The sequence below is a fragment of the Vipera berus genome (genome assembly GCF_964194415.1).
Source record: "Vipera berus genome assembly, chromosome: 1".
NCBI classification, from domain to species: Eukaryota; Metazoa; Chordata; class Lepidosauria; order Squamata; family Viperidae; genus Vipera; species Vipera berus.
The window spans coordinates 318,166,282-318,183,115 of NC_138202.1; the positions used below are offsets into that span (position 1 = coordinate 318,166,282).

General features: G+C 36.9%; 1 protein-coding gene across 1 annotated transcript in view; it reads right to left on the minus strand.

Annotated features, from left to right (window-relative positions):
* Positions 1-16,834, minus strand: part of SRBD1 (S1 RNA binding domain 1) — a 164,826-nt gene that overhangs the window by 121,141 nt on the left and 26,851 nt on the right. Inside the window, exons 10-14 of the mRNA XM_081315106.1 lie at positions 16,495-16,598; positions 14,891-14,998; positions 13,255-13,412; positions 11,102-11,192; positions 10,041-10,148 (exon numbers count right to left, since the gene is read on the minus strand). Of these exons, the coding sequence (XP_081171232.1) occupies positions 10,041-10,148; positions 11,102-11,192; positions 13,255-13,412; positions 14,891-14,998; positions 16,495-16,598 (569 nt within the window). The remainder of the gene's footprint in view (positions 1-10,040; positions 10,149-11,101; positions 11,193-13,254; positions 13,413-14,890; positions 14,999-16,494; positions 16,599-16,834) is intronic.

Here is a 16,834-nt window from a genome sequence, read left to right on the forward strand (position 1 = left end):
AGTCGGTAAAAACAAGACCAGGAGCTGACTGTGGCTCAGACCATGAGCTTCTCCTTGCAAAGTTTAGGCTTAAACTGAAGAAAGTAGGGAAAAGCACTAGGCCACTCAGGTATGAATTAAATCATATCCCTGTTGAATATACAGTAGAGGTGACAAATAGATTTAAGGAATTAGATCTGATAGACAGAGTGCCTGAAGAACTATGGACAGAGGTTCGCGACATTGTACAACAGGTAGCAACCAAAACCATCCCAAAGAAAAAGAAATGCAAGAAAGCAAAATGGCTGTCTGAGGAAGCTTTGCAAATAGCTGAGGAAAGGAGGGAAGCGAAAGGCAAGGGAGAAAAACATAGATATGCCCAATTGAATGCAGAATTCCAGAGAATAGCTAGAAGAGATAAGAATGCCTTCTTAAATGAACAGTGCAAAGAAATAGAAGAAAACAATAGAATAGGGAGGACCAGAGATCTTTTCAAGAAAATTGGAGAGATGAAGGGAACATTCCATGCAAAAATGGGCATGATAAAGGACCAAAATGGCAGGGACCTAACAGAGGCAGAAGAGATTAAGAAGAGGTGGCAAAATTACACAGAAGAACTATACAAGAATGAGCTTAACGTCCCAGATAATCACAATGAGGTCGTCACTGACCTTGAGCCAGACATCCTAGAATGTGAAGTGAAGTGGGCCTTAGAAAAGCTGAGCAACAACAAAGCTAGTGGAGGTGACAGTATTCCAGCTGAGCTATTCAAAATCTTAAAAGACAGTGCAGTAAAAGTGCTACACTCAATTTGCCAGCAAATTTGGAAAACTCAACAGTGGCCACAGGATTGGAAAAGATCAGTTTACATTCCAATTCCAAAGAAAGGCAGTGCCAAAGAATGTTCAAACTATCGCACCATTGCACTCATTTCTCATGCTAGTAAAGTCATGCTTAAAATCCTACAAGCTAGACTTCAGCAGTATGTGGATCGAGAACTACCAGAAGTACAGGCAGGATTTCGAAGAGGCAGAGGAACTAGAGATCAAATTGCCAACATACGCTGGATCATGGAGAAAGCTAGGGAGTTCCAGAAAAACATCTACTTCTGCTTCATTGACTATGCTAAAGCCTTTGATTGTGTGGATCATAACAAACTGTGGCAAGTTCTTAAAGAGATGGGAGTACCAGACCATCTTATTTGTCTCTTGAGAAACCTATATGCGGGTCAAGAAGCAACAGTGAGAACTGGACACGGAACCACTGATTGGTTCAAAATTGGGAAAGGAGTCCGGCAAGGCTGTATACTGTCGCCCTGCCTATTTAACTTATATGCAGAGCACATCATGAGAAAGGCAGGGCTAGATGAATCAAAAGTTGGAATTAAGATTGCCGGAAGAAATATCAACAACCTAAGATACGCAGATGATACCACTCTAATGGCAGAAAGTGAAGAAGAACTAAAGAGCCTCTTGTTGCGGGTGAAGAAGGAGAGTGCAAAACTTGGGTTGAAACTTAACATTAAGAAAACCAAGATCATGGCATCTGGCCCTCTCAATTCCTGGCAAATAGATGGGGAAGAAACGGAGGTAGTGACAGATTTTGTTTTCCTGGGCTCCAAGATCACTGCAGATGGGGACTGTAGCCAAGAAATTAAAAGACGCTTGCTCCTGGGAAGGAAAGCCATGGCAAATCTAGACAGCACACTAAAAAGCAGAGACATCACCCTGTCAACAAAAGTGCGTATAGTCAAGGCTATGGTCTTCCCAGTTGCAATGTATGGCAGTGAAAGTTGGACCATAAGAAAGGCTGAGCGCCAAAGAATTGAGGCCTTTGAACTATGGTGCTGGAGAAGACTCCTGCGAGTCCCTTGGACTGCAAGGCGATCAAACCGGTCAGTCCTAGAGGAGATCAATCCTGACTGCTCTTTAGAAGGCCAGATCCTGAAGCTAAAACTCAAATACTTTGGCCACCTAATGAGAAGGAAGGACTCACTGGAGAAGAGCCTAATGCTGGGAAAGATCGAGGGCAATAGAAGAAGGGGACGACAGAGAATGAGGTGGCTGGATGGAGTCACTGAAGCAGTAGGCGTGAGCTTAAATGGACTCCAGAAGATGGTAGAAGACAGGAAGGCCTGGAGGAATGTTGTCCATAGGGTCGCGATGAGTCGGACACGACTTCGCAGCTAACAACAACAAAGTCATTTGATTATGCCTTCCCACGCCCTCTCAAATTTAAGTACCTTTCCCCTATTGCTTCACTTACAGAAAAACACTACAAGAGATTTAGACTAGAGAAATGGATTGGAAGAAAAATATTAACACTTGATGTGATGTAATATAACATAACACAATATAACATATGACAACAGTAGCTAGAGACCATGTACCCTAAACAGACACATTACTGAGGGTGATAGTCAAGCCACCCACCATTTAAAAATTTCCCACATGGCTAGATTATCCTACATAATGGTGGTACTTGGAGCACTGTAAGAAATTTATAATGGTGATCAGGCATCCTGGAGGATGACTTTTTGAGAATCTTTTAAACCTGAGGAAAGGTATAATTTATTATTTCTTCAGATGTTTAAAACACTGCAAGTAAATGATAATTTAAAAAATTCCATGTAATATTTAGTTAAAACATGTGTCCCTTTTTGATCCCACAAAGAAAGTTAATGATAGATTGAAATATAAGGCACAGACTGATTATTATTTAATTATTATTTAATAAATTTATAAGACTATCCAACTCTGTCATGATCTGGAAGAAGAGCCAAAGACATTTTGATTTGGATTTATTCCCATCCTCACCCCAAAGCAATATTTATTATACCTACACCTGTGTGTAACCTTCCATCACATTTGTATTTACCAAGGGTTTTCAGATACAGATAAGCCAGCATACTGTATCTAATTCTGGGGAATTTGTTATAGCAATATAACTGGAGAGTGCCAGGTTGTGGGAAGTTGACCTCATATTTGATATACACATTACAAAAACAACTTTGATGGTTCTTCCACGGTATAGTAGCATTTTTTAAAAATAATAAATCTTGCAGTGAAGCAGCTATCAGACAAAAAGCAACTGCTAAAAGGCAAAACCCGCATCCTACATCTGAGCTACTTAGAAACAGGAAAGCATTGTGAAATCATTTTTAAAGCCTGTATTTTTCTTACAACACCTATGCAGACACACTTTCAAATAGCCTATGTGAAATCTTTTAAGAATAGCATATTAACTTAATAACAGCACAGTAACTTTTCTGCATCATGTTACACATACAATTTCAACTTTTATAGTATACATTTCAAGATGATGCTTTTTGAAAATCAGGATCACACATAAAATGTTTATTTGTATTTGTAACAAGTGAAAGTAAAAAAAAAAGAATTTGTAAAGCTCTGATTTCTTCTGATGAGTTGTCAGCCAAAATGACTTTGATATTAGTCAACCAGTCCAAAGTACTTCAACCATATGTAGAAATCAGTGATGGTCCAGGTGATGGTATTAATCCATTTTCACCATTTCATCAGAAATCTGTTGATGAACATCACTCCCACTCCCCCCCAAGAAACATGGCAAAACAGGAAATCCTAGTCTTGCCCAATTATATAATATGGCCACAATCAATCTGCATCATTATCATAGTCACTGAGGCCCTTAGTCTCAAATTCTGCTCAAATAAAGGGGAGTCCCCATAACCATCCTCATCTACTTTTTGTCTTACTAATGTAATACATTTAGTAAACTGAAGATAATTAACAGTGACTTTTCATGATGGTATCCATTTTATAGAAAGTTCCTTGTAGTAGAAGTTCAATTATTTAAACATTTTGATTGTCCAACTCCAGCAAAATAACCCCAAGCAATTTATATATAAAAAATTGAATAAAACCTAATAAAAAAACACAAAACCACAGTATATGATCTTATAAAATAGTTAAAACTACAAAAAATACACTGGCAATGCAAACATAAATAACATCATCATCCAATCAGGGCCCCAACACATTACAGTCAACCCTACAACATAGACCTTATCAGGAAATTGACTTCATCAGAAAACTAGAATCATAGTTTCTCGAGATAGGCTATAGCAGGGGTTTTCAAACTTGGCCCTTTTATGAGTTGTGGCCTTCAATTCCCAGAAGTCCTCAGCCAGCGTGCCTGGCTGAAGTCTACAAGTCATAAAAGGGCCAAGTTTAAAGATCCCTGGGCTATAGTTTTGAAAATCTGTGTTTTTCTTCCCATCCACTTATACCCCCATTAGTCAGGGAGGCATCAATATGAATCTCTTATACTTTCCTGATAGCGTAACGCCTACTTCAATATGTTACTGACCTAACAACTTTTGAATTTCCTGTCCAAGATCATCTCCATGGCTCCCTACACCAGGGGTTTTCATACTGTCGGCCCGCAGGCCGGTTGCATCATATAGAGACCGCATCCGCCCCAGCTCCAGCAATGCAAAAAAATGTTGCGATGTCACGACACGTCATGTGATGTGGCGAATTTGACACCTATGCCCTACACAGACCCCAAGACAGCAAAGTATCAATAGTTTTTCTAAAGCATAAAGGGTTGAGACCAACCATATATCAGGAGAAAGGCAATTCAATAAATTTGGGCCTGTCACCTAGAAAAGGTCCCTCCTGGTTACCACAAGATGGCATTGTTTCAATAATGGAAGTGTGCCTTTCCTATCAGACCATACAGATACTCAGAAGAGATGGTCTTCAAATAACTAGCTGATGCCATGTAGGGTTTTAAAGGAGATAACTAGTACCTATCCAGAGCCAATTAGGGCCTCGTGCATATTGCAGAGGGGTGGTGTCACATAGACATGGCAAGGAGTGACAATAGCAATTGAACTGCTACATTCTGGAACAACTGTAGCTTCTGGATGGTCTTTAAAGGCTGCCCCATTATAAGCAGGCCTACCAATCCCCAGAGTCACAACTGACATACTAAACAAGGCATGTCAAAACTGCCAGCCTGCAGGCCAAATGCGTCATGCCAAAACCGTGCCCACCCCATTGCCAGCAATGGGGAAAAAGTCCCAATACATCACGTGACATCGCGAGTTTGACATGCCTGTACTAAACTGTACAAAGGATCCCATGGCCATAGCTATCACCCCAATATCAAGCAATTGTGAATCAGTTCTGGGACCCAAGGAGTTCAAAACACACAGCCCTTGGCAGGGTTGATGCCTAGTTTTTTTCCTTAACCTTGTGCCAATTTTAATTTGATTTTATATCATCACTATATATGCAAAGGTTTTCTTGTGATTGCTTTCCTCACATGTGCTGTTAAATAATTAGACTGAAAGGAAAAGAATGGTGAATGCTCTTTTTAATAACTCTAAACAGAGAATTTGGGGATCATGCAAGGCTGAAAAGCAATACACACCAATCTTTTGCTATGGAAGACCACATTTTGCATTCCCACTAATCTTCTCCTAAGGAGTATTTCTTCTTGCATTCAATTACATTTCTATTTTTTCACATTTACAAGAAACAAAAAATAATGCAATGGTATGACCCATTTGGGTATTCCTGTCAGGAAGTGAGTCAGCATACTACTCCTTTTATTACATTTATATATTTTATTTCTTCCATCATGGAATTCAACTTGAGAAGCCTTGGAATGCCAGGTAATCTTTCATTCAGAGACAAATATAGTCTGCTTCAGAAAGGCTGCTGTAGCACGTGCGTTCATAACATGCCTTGGGCTTGTGCAATCAATGGTCTTAATAATTGTAACACATTGATTTAGAACAGCCAGATTTCAATTTGAACATCCTTTTTAAAGATAAAATATTCCAAAATGTCCTAAATACTGGTAAGCAAAATCTGTATTTAAGATTTGCTGTCATTCATAACAGGCGTCCCCTGTATCAGTCTGTGGCCTCTTAGGAACCAGGCTGCACAGTTAAAAGTAAGTGGCAGGTGACCACGTGAAACCAAAACCATTTCCTGGTCCATGGAAAAATTGTCCTCCATGAAACGGGTCACTGATGCCAAAAAGTTTGGGGACCACTGATTTATAATAATCTCTGGACCATAAGAAAGGCTGAGCGCCAAAGAATTGAAGCCTTTGAACTATGGTGCTGGAGAAGACTCCTGCGAGTCCCTTGGACTGCAAGGCGATCAAACCGGTTAGTCCTAGAGGAGATCAACCCTGACTGCTCTTTAGAAGGCCAGATCCTGAAGCTAAAACTGAAATACTTTGGCCACCTAATGAGAAGGAAGGACTCACTGGAGAAGAGCCTAATGCTGGGAAAGATTGAGGGCAATAGAAGAAGGGGATGACAGAGAATGAGGTGGCTGGATGGAGTCACTGAAGCAGTAGGCGTGAGCTTAAATGGACTCCAGAAGATGGCAGAGGACAGGAAGGCCTGGAGGAACATTGTCCATAGGGTCGCGATGGGTCGGACACGACTTCGCAACTAACAACAACAACAACATTCCCAATTTAAAAATCTTACTAATACATTTATTTGCCATTTTTGTACATCTAATTTTAATATGGCTTCCTACAAAACAGCAAATAATGTTGACTGCAACGCCTACTGGATATTTACTCTGAAGTAAATCTTAGCCTATAATCCCCTATATACTTACCTGCAAAGAAAGCCCTATTAAATTCAGCGGAGCTCATTTCTAGGCAATGTTAAAGAGACTGTACTCTTAATAAATTTTCACCATTATTTTGAAAATGTCAAAGAAAAACCCTTCGATCCTTTTATACCTCCATCCAAACATGAAACAAACTGATTTAGTTGTAGCAAGCAAAAGCTTGTAAAAGGATATAAGGCAGCTGAAATATTTGACAGACATCATTAACCGCCAGGGGATTTGTATCAGCCATTTTACTTTAAAAGGAGCTTTGAAGTTGACTATCTTTCATGTATTTCTTTCGTGGTACATTAACAAAGAAAACCGAGTGGAGGTAAATCAAGTCCCAAGGTCACCTCTAGAGTTACAGCACCCTGGGTACCTGATGAATTAAGAATTAATGCCGCATGAGTAGCAAACATAATGAAAACTATGGGCTGTTAACCAATCTAGTTTTACAAGTGGATCTGAACCCTTTTTATCTGCAACCAGAGCAAAGACCTTTTAATCCCTCCCACCATGGTCTTGAAATATAATTATCATAATGTGAACCTAAATGTTAAGTTGCCCTTCAAATGGAGAGAGTGCTGTGAAGCAGAAAAGTAAAGGTAATTAGGCTGGGTGAAATACTAGATATAGAGGAAGCAAGAGGACTTGAAAGTGGCATTTCTTAAAAATCCAGAGAGAATAAGGCAGATCTTCAGCAATATAGCACACATTAGAGTCAAAATGGGTGCATAAAGGTTTAGAAAGGGTTTTATGAAATGTCAGAGAATTAGAACATTAAACCAAAATGTTTACAAATGAAAGGCCTCATATGAAAGCCAAGAAGCAAGTCCATTGGGAAAGACCAAAGCAGTTGAATACAGTTTATTGGAAACTAGATCTCAGGTGCAGTTTGCTTAATTTTGGCAAGATGAAAGATGATCAATAGTTGCTCATTTCTAGAGCAGCAGGGAGGGGGGGAGGGATTGGGAGAAAAAGGTTTGATCAAAATTTAAAATTAATAGTACAACAAAAATAATCTCAAATAAGAAAAGATTACAGAAAAATCAGTACAAAGTCTTTCACTAGGCCTTAGGCTATGATGGGCATTGCGCTCCCATAGGATTTAACAGCTAGCTGGACTGTTCATCTGATTGTACGCTATTCTTTTCTTGTTTTAATATTTAATTTTATATGCTGTCCAGAGTCTGTTGGATGACCTTCTACATTTAATAAATATATATTGTATTTTAAGTTTTGCATTTTTAACCTTACATAATTTGATTTTTTATGTGTAAATAGGATATATAAGTCCCTCAGGGTCTGGCATATAAGCCTATAAGCAAACAGGGATGGAACTCCCTGTTTAGTGATTATTATTATTATTTGTATTTGCTTTGTAAGTTTTTTGTAGTTATTTCTGTAGTGTACTTGAATTATTTTTTGTACTCTTGCTTTTTTATGTTATTTATTGCTACGAGCTGTCCGGAATCATGTGATATACAAGTTGAATAAATAAGGCAAATGAATACACTTCAACATGATTTCAATTAATTATAAGTCAAGAAAAATACTTTTAAAAATGCATCATAGAAACCATTGAGTGTATGTAGGAAGAAGCTTAATATCTTCTAAGGGATACATATGATTCATTCTTATTTAAAATAAATATATACAATTATTTATTTTAGACTAAATCTAGACTCATCTAAGAATGTCCATTGAGATCAGTGGGAGCTAATTCAGAACATATATGCAGAAGGGGAAGTAGATGTTTGTGACTACTGCCGCCACAAATTTCAGTATACACAACAAGGATTATGGGATTAATAATTCAAGGTATCTTGAAATCACAGACTGCAATCTTTAATATTCAACTTTCTATTTTTTTAAAAAATTGTATTTGATCTTGCAGTGTTCCCTAGTCTTTTTCTTAACCACAGTGTCAAAAGCTTTACATCTATTTTTTAGTTACACATACTTCATTGTTATGCTCAGATCCTTAAACAATTAACAATTATGAAAACCAGATTCATAAATTTAGCCTATATCAAACCAATGAAAGCAAAAAAAGTCTATACATCATTTTTCTCTGCAAGCATCAGTGCTATCTCTTGCCCTTCAAGATTGTACAGACTAAAAGCACAACAATCTTTATTGTAAGTTTACATTAATAGAATCTTGCAAGACTGAAAATATTTCTCCTCTCCTTTCCTTTTGTGTAAGTCTTCAAGTCAACTTTGACTCCTGACAACTGCCTGGACAAGTCCCTGCGGTTTTCTTGGAAAGGTTTTTCAGCAGTGGTTTGTCATTGCTTTTTTCCTAGGACTGAGACAGAGTGACTGGTCTGCAGTCACCCAGCTGATTTCATGCCTAAGACAGAACTACAACTCCTAATTTCTAGTCTGATGCCTTAACCATTACACCAAACTAACTCTCCCTCCTCTCCTTTTACTCTCTGGAAAATTAGGGGAGGGGGCCTTCTGAAATGCTTCCTACACTTTCTCTCCTTCTATGGACTGAGATATCTTTTACATGTCAAATATTCAGTGTGCAAGTCTTTCTCCTTGTTGGGTTCCAGCACTAGGTGTAATACAAGGTGGTGATAGCATCAGGAAGTTCTTGGGGGCCAAACATTCTAGCAAGGCTATCACCAACACTAGACCCTTTATAGAAAACATAGTAATAATCATCAATGCCTGCGATAGCTGCTATTTGTTTTCCCCTGACTCTTCTTGGAAGAGAAACTAAATTCTGCCATGTCTTACTCTGGGATAAGGAAGAAATGCTAACAATACTTGGTAGGGCTACTTTAATAAATCCCTCCCAAAATCTAAGGAGAACCACCAAATAACATCACCAAATGTACTCTCAGTTTGTATGCAGTTTCCATTTTTAGCATTTGTGCTATTCTACACTATGTAATACAATATATCCTAAAAACATACAAAAATGGACTATATTTAACTTTATCTTGACATGAATTTTGTATAAACAATCTCTATCTGGACATTTCAAAACTCACAAGAAATTGACTTTTTTTTAGTCTTTCAATAAAAACGGTATTTCAAAAAGCGGGAAAAAAGAAAAAAGCAGTCGGATTTGGTATTATTTAGACATACATTTATCTTTAAACATAAAAACAGTGTCCATATATTAGCCAGAATTGTTTGTGTTCAGTGTGTTATAGGAACTGACCCACTGTTATGTGAATCAAGCTATTAGGGGATGCCTTATTTTGGTGTAATTGCCTGTAATTTTGGCAAGTTGTATGAGCACAGGAATGGTATTTTATTTACCTGGGATTATGGGTCAGACCTGAAAACAGCCCAGTGGAGTAGATGATGATATGATATGTAAAGGAATTATCATCCCAAAACATTTCTACAAAAATGATTTCTACTGGACTCCAATGAAAATAATGAAATACTGTTTTATATATTTTCTTACCAGTATGTGACATCCAAAGGTGCAAAGTATTTCTTCATAATTAAGTCAGCAAAGTAAGCTTCAGTTTCCCTACAAGCTGTTCCATTGCCAATCACAATAGTGGCACAGCTTTTTGGGACAGAGATGGAGGGAAGGAGGAAGGAGAGAGAGAGAGAGAGAGAGAGAGAGAGAGAGAGAGAGAGAGAGAGAGAGAGAGAGAGAGAGAGAGAGAGAGAGAGAGAGAGAAATAGCATTAATATTAAAGTCATCTAAGGCCATCATCCTCCTTCTTCCATTTTTGTTTCCTTTCCCACAGAACCTCTTCCAATGTAACATGGAAAAGGAAATCTGCTTGCCTTAAAAAAATCCAAAAGGAGTTTTATATACCTTTTCCTTTTCTTATCAGAGTTCTGACAGGAGTAATACACAAGTGAGGAAGGTATGAGGCGTATGAACATGCAATGGGAATGAAACCAAAATGACATTCTTGACATTTCACATTAAAGATAAGGCAGCTAGTAGCTGGCCACAGACCTAATACATGTTGCAGATGAACCCCTGCAACTAGAAGCTGCTTTGTTAATATGGGAAGGGACGGGGAATTCACATAAGAGAAAGAAGGTGGAATATGAGACCTGCTACTCACTTAACCACAGATTTGCCAAATGCATTCTACCTGGCTAGCCCCCAAATTAATGGAGCAATTTGAAAACCTTTCTACTTTGATGTAGGGAGGAAGTGCAGTACCTCCTTTTCAAAGGACCAAACTCGCTATTCTAGTTCAGATGAAATATAAACAGTCCATTTGCCTTCATCTATAATCCCGTCTCTCTTTCATTTGCGGCATTCCTGAACTATATACAGAAGGTTCTAACTAAATTTTACCATTTTGTTCCCTCTGGGAAATTAGCAGAGCCTGACAAGGAACGGTAGCCCTGTTACCTCATTAACACATTTATATTCTTCCAAATATTTCCTATAAAGATTCTAAAATATCAAAACCAAACTAATTTGTCTTCTATGCTGCAGATCAACAGTAACACACACTGTATAAGGAAAAAACAACATGAAGAAGAACATACTTGTGATACCACAGAAGTTTCCGTATCTTCTCAGCTTCATGGATTCCTCTACCAGAATGCAAATAGACAATATCTGTATGGAGTATCTGACCTAAGGTGAGAATGAAAGAAATGTAAATTTATTTTCCTAGGATCAAGTAACAACTATGAGCATGGTGGGAACAAACTTCAAGAAGCCTTGGGCATCTTTGTTCCCCAGTTCCCACCTCTCACTTTATTATTCAATCAATCAAGAGCAATCAAAGAATTTATATCACCTTCCTCAATCAATGTCATACAGATGAATTTAATGGGAGTTGGTATTTTATCATCATGGTGCCATGTTTTTGTTCAACTGTTGTTTTGTCTGATATTTTTACCCAGGTGTTACCAAGAGTAGCCAACCGGTCCAGTTGTATTTATTCATTTATATTAGATTTATATCCTGCCTTTACTGTGTCCAACTCAAGGTAATATACATAATAAGGGTCTTTTGTCTCTTATTTTCCCCTCAATAACAGCCCTGTAAAGTGAGTTAGGGAGAGAGAGAAAAAAAACTGTTCCAAAGTCACCCATCTGGAACATGTGTTTAGCTACAATTCTATTGAAAATATGAATGAAACATTCAACATGTACTCATTCCTTTGTAGTGGAAAGTAATGTGCATGACTGTGGATTATGGACAAAAATTTCTCCCATTATTTTATGGATACATATACTTGTTTAGCTCAGCAGAACCTGAGGAAAAGCAATGAATGCTTATCAACAGGGTGATATTCTTAACAGAAATGTGGGCACTTAGATTTAGGACTGCAGCTGATGCCTCTTCAACTAATAAAATCTTTTAAATTGTTTTAATTATTTGATTGTATACAATGTCAGCAATATTAGAAAAGGGAGGAGTTAAATAAGGAAGACATTCTTCTCATGCTTTATCATCCACATCAAGTGGGGTATCAAATTATTTTCCATGTGTCTTCAGTTCTCTGAGAAAAGCAACAGGAACATTTTTTTAACCTTTCATTTTCAAGAAATGCTATGCTGCCTTATGTGCAAGATGTTGTTTAATAGTTTTTCATTTGAAAATCATGCCATTGCTCAAGGGTTTCAATTTAGTTAAATATTATTATTTAGATGTGTCCTGAATTTGTGATATGAGGTGATAAGAAAGGCCAAACGTATTTGATTTTTTGTTTGTTTGTGGCACTATGCTTTTAAAAATTCCTGTTACTAATACTGTGGTGAATCACATTTTTTAAAATTATTCAAGTTTTTAAAATATAAATTATTGTTTTATTTAATTTATACAGCTGCCTTATTCACTAAAGCAATTCTGGGCAACTAACATGAAATGCTAAGAGCAATAACAGAAAGAAAAACAAACATGCATTCTAACTATCAAATTCATCATATTATCTCCTAAGATGGGCACATCTAATATCTAGGCTGAAATGCCAAGGGGAAAAACAAGGCTTTTAGTACTTTCTTTAAGGCTAGCAGGGTCAACACCAATCAAAACTCCTATCATATACCACAGATTGTTGTAATATGCTTAACAACTTTGATATTTCTCATTTGGAAAAGCAAACATGAAGAAATATCATTGGAATCAGTTGTTGTATAAATCACACTCATATACATTTCTCAAATATATTGCATGTGCTTCTGTTCTGTTCCAGGAAGGCAGCCCAGCTGGTAAAAATGCTAGGAGCAAGTATTAATTATGATTATTCATTGGCTTCTGCTACAGAATGAATTAAGAAGGGGCACAGGCCTTTCTCCAGTAACAATGAGGGATGTCTGACTCAAGCTGCCAATTGCTGGTAAACTCATGAGCAAAGATTTTGTATGGGCAATTTCATTATCCAAAAGAGAGGGGGAGGGAGAGGGAGAGGGAGAGAGAGAGGGAGGGAGGGAGGAAGAGGAGGAGGAGAGAGAGAGGTCTTTAAATGTTCTCAAACTTTTTTTATCTCAAGAAGTTCATAGTAGCCACATTTACTTAAAACTGGATAGATTTAGTGTACTGTATTTAGTTTTCCATATCAAAGATATAAGTTTCTATGTTTGAATGGAAGATGCTAGGTTCAAATAAATCTGGAGGACATCAGTTGAAGAAAGATGTTTTATGCCCATGTGAAAAGTAGGATTTCTCTCAGATGGCACTGCAGACTTACTGGTTGGTGAAATAATTGCTAGTTTGCAGCCGTGTGTGTACCCAGGGTCAACTCCCATCAATGTTCGCCCTCTCACAGGGCTTGTTAGAAGCAACTGACGAAGATTTCTTCCAAACATCATTGCTGATTCCTGTTCAGCATCTAAAGTCAGTTTTGACCTGATAAGGGAGAAAAAAAGTTGAGTTTTTCATAAATATGCAAAATTGTATTTTTTGATTCTCATTGAAAAGTTCCTTCTCTGACTTCTTCTCTTAGTTTATTTCATAAAAAATACACCTGGACATATTCATATGAAAGACATTTGATTGTTGAATTTGACTCAAATGAAGCTTTATTTTAATTCTCACCTATTAGGGAGCAGGACCCACAAAAACACCTGTGCCCATAAATGTGTTTTGAAATTACATGTTTGAACCTGAAATCACAATTTATTCTTACAATATCAAAAATTGCAATTTCAGCTAGTAAAAGAAGCCATTAGATTGTCACTGACAAAACAGATGGCTTCCGACTCTGTAGTCATTACATAGCAAAGTTGAGCCCAATATTATGCCAATTAGATTGTTAATCTAAGAGTGAAAAATGACAGACACAAAGATATTTGTAGCAGGAGCAATTAGTCTCCCCACTTCTCTTAAAAGAAGCATGACAAATGGGATTAGATCGACATGATGGAGAGCACTACTGAACCAGCGATTGTGAAATGGATATAATGAAAACAATTTTAGCAACTCAGCAGTCTGCATCAAGACCATTAGAACAATCTTACTCAATGATAGCAGAGGACAAAAAATACACAATATGGCATGATCATTAAAAAACATAAGCAAATTGCAGATTGGATACACAAACTGTCAACTTTTCCCATTTCCCATTTTTCTTTTTATCCTTTGCACTACCAAGAAAAAATATCTTTAACTTGCCAATGCTTGCACATTCTTAGTATCTGATATGAAACTGTTCCTGGAAAAACAACATGGGTCAAAAATCCTTCTGCTATCTCAGTCCTAGATAAACCTCCTTGGAAATAAATCCTGTGGGTTTTAGTGAACATTAAACACTGCGTGTCCGGATAAATTTGGGTAAAATATAACATATATCAACTGACTATTGGTAAGAATACATTATTATAGCAAAATCTAGATTAAATGGCTGATCAACAGACATGGAATTTTGGTATGGTATCTCTTAACATCTATTTCTCCTAAGTCTCAAAGTCAAAGAGACAATACCCCTTTGCATGATTGCAAACATGTAATACACAGGGTTTTCACTATCGGTGAGAATGCATATGCATTTCAGTCAAAACTATCCATCTTCAATTATTTTAAAATTAGAGAAACCCCTATGTGTTAAGCTTATCCAAAGCTCATAGCTATGATGGCTATCTAGAAATTCCCATGTCAAGAGGCAGTATGTCACTGACTATCATTTTTGGAAGACAAGAATGGAAGACCTTCTTGGATGTCTTCTGTGGATTTGGAAGACAATATCTTATTTTCTGCTTCTATTTCATAAGTATTTAGTTTAGCCTCTGTGAAAAACAGGATGCTAGATTTGCTAGGTTTGTAGTCTGACTATTAAGGACTACTATCTTTTTACTTATCCTTTTAATAATGAAGATATACTGTTTTACCTGAACTCTCTGCAGAGAAGGGGATAAATAAGACGTTTATATGAATCTTCTATTGAAGAGCGTAGTAGTTCCATTAATTCAGGACTAGCATAGCCCTTTGGTCTCCATCTGTAAATCAGAAAATTTTAAATTGTAGTCACCCTGGCAATCTTTTAAATCAAACCATGTCAAAAATAACAATAATAATAGGTATATAGGTAAACCCACTAAATAAACTCAAGAAGTGCTTTTCTTCATAATATCCATGACAATGATCAATCATTAATTCCTATGGAACTGTCAATATTTTCTTAGATTACAAATCCAAAATCAATCCAGGTAATTCCTGCTGATACAATACAAGAGAAGTATGGGTAGCATTTGTGAGCTAGCAGTTGCCACTTCAAATCTCGACATACCTCTTGAGGATCTATTCTATCCCTATCCCTATCCTTATTTCTATCCCCATCCCCTTCATCATCCTTATCCCTATCCTATCCCATAATCAGCCCAAATACTACTGTTCTTCCTTATTTGAGATAGCACACTTTTAATGTTAAACATGAATGTGGCCAAGTGTTCTAGTTCTAATTTCAGCTAACTTAAGCATTCATTAGAAAATATTTTACTACATTTGAAAAATAATTGTTCTACACTTATTTCTCACTGGCCAAAAAAATCTACCTTAAATAACAAAAAAACACACCTAAACAGTGAACTGGGAGTGGGGGAATAATTTGTCTGTTCATGATATATCACATACAAATGTCAGTGATTCAAAACTTCAGATATACAAATATTCACAGAAGATGTAAAAAACAATTTAAAAACAAGCAACATATGATTCAAAATCCCTATGTAGTTAGTGGAACGTCTTCCATTAAAAAGACAAATCTATGAGTTTACAGCCTAAACTGTATACTACAGCATTTACAAAATTAAACCTCATAATTTGAAATTCTGAAATAATGTTTTCAGAACATCCATGTATCATCCAATATGTCTAATTCTTGGCACTTTAGTATTTGGTACTAGAATCAAGTAGATAAGAAAACCTATGCAGAAAATGTGTATCTTGCCCCAATAATCATATGATATTTTAGGTGTTTGGCAACGAAGTCAGCTTTACAGCCATTTGTAGTGTCCCACAGTCACATAATTACAATTTGTGATGGGTTTTTTGCCAGTTTCCGGTGTTTACTTTTGGCTTCTAGCAAAAAAAAAAAAATAACCCATTGGGGAAATTGGATTTGCTTAACAGCTGATGTATTTAGCTTAACAATTGTTACATTTGCTTAATGACTGCAGCATTTAATGACTGCCCCCAAAATGTCCAAAAAAATTGGGTCTGATCACATGATGCCTTGATTTACAACCACAAGAAGTTACAACTGTAATTTCAGGCTAGTATGTTGAAGATTACCTGTACGCGGCCTAGAATTAATGATGGACAACTGGGAAGCTACAATCTCTGCCATGCAGATAGCCAGAATACAATTGCCTATCCTCATCTTGAAAAACTCAAATTCAGATGATTTTTTTAAAAATGCATGCATTCAGTATGCTTCATTAATGAGAACAACCACAAAACATTGACATAGGCATATTTATACCCCTATACAAACCTTTCATTTACACACCACCTAGAAAATTCGTTCTTCACTCCATCAGGAATGCTGATCTTTACTTTCAAGATTTTCAGATTCTCTCCTCGGTTAATAGCCAGAATCTAAATCCCAAATATAAATAGCAAGAATTTGTGATATGTAGAGATAGAGATATACACTGATAGATTGATAGCCAAAAGATTAAAAATGTCAGCCAATCAATATTTCTGAACTCCAAAGCCTATAAATCTGGGTTACGAGATAAACTAAAGAAATGTGATGATATGCTCAGTTATCGTTTCTTCCACAACAAAATTGCAAAATAAAACTTTGACAATTGAAGATACCTACGGGAGCA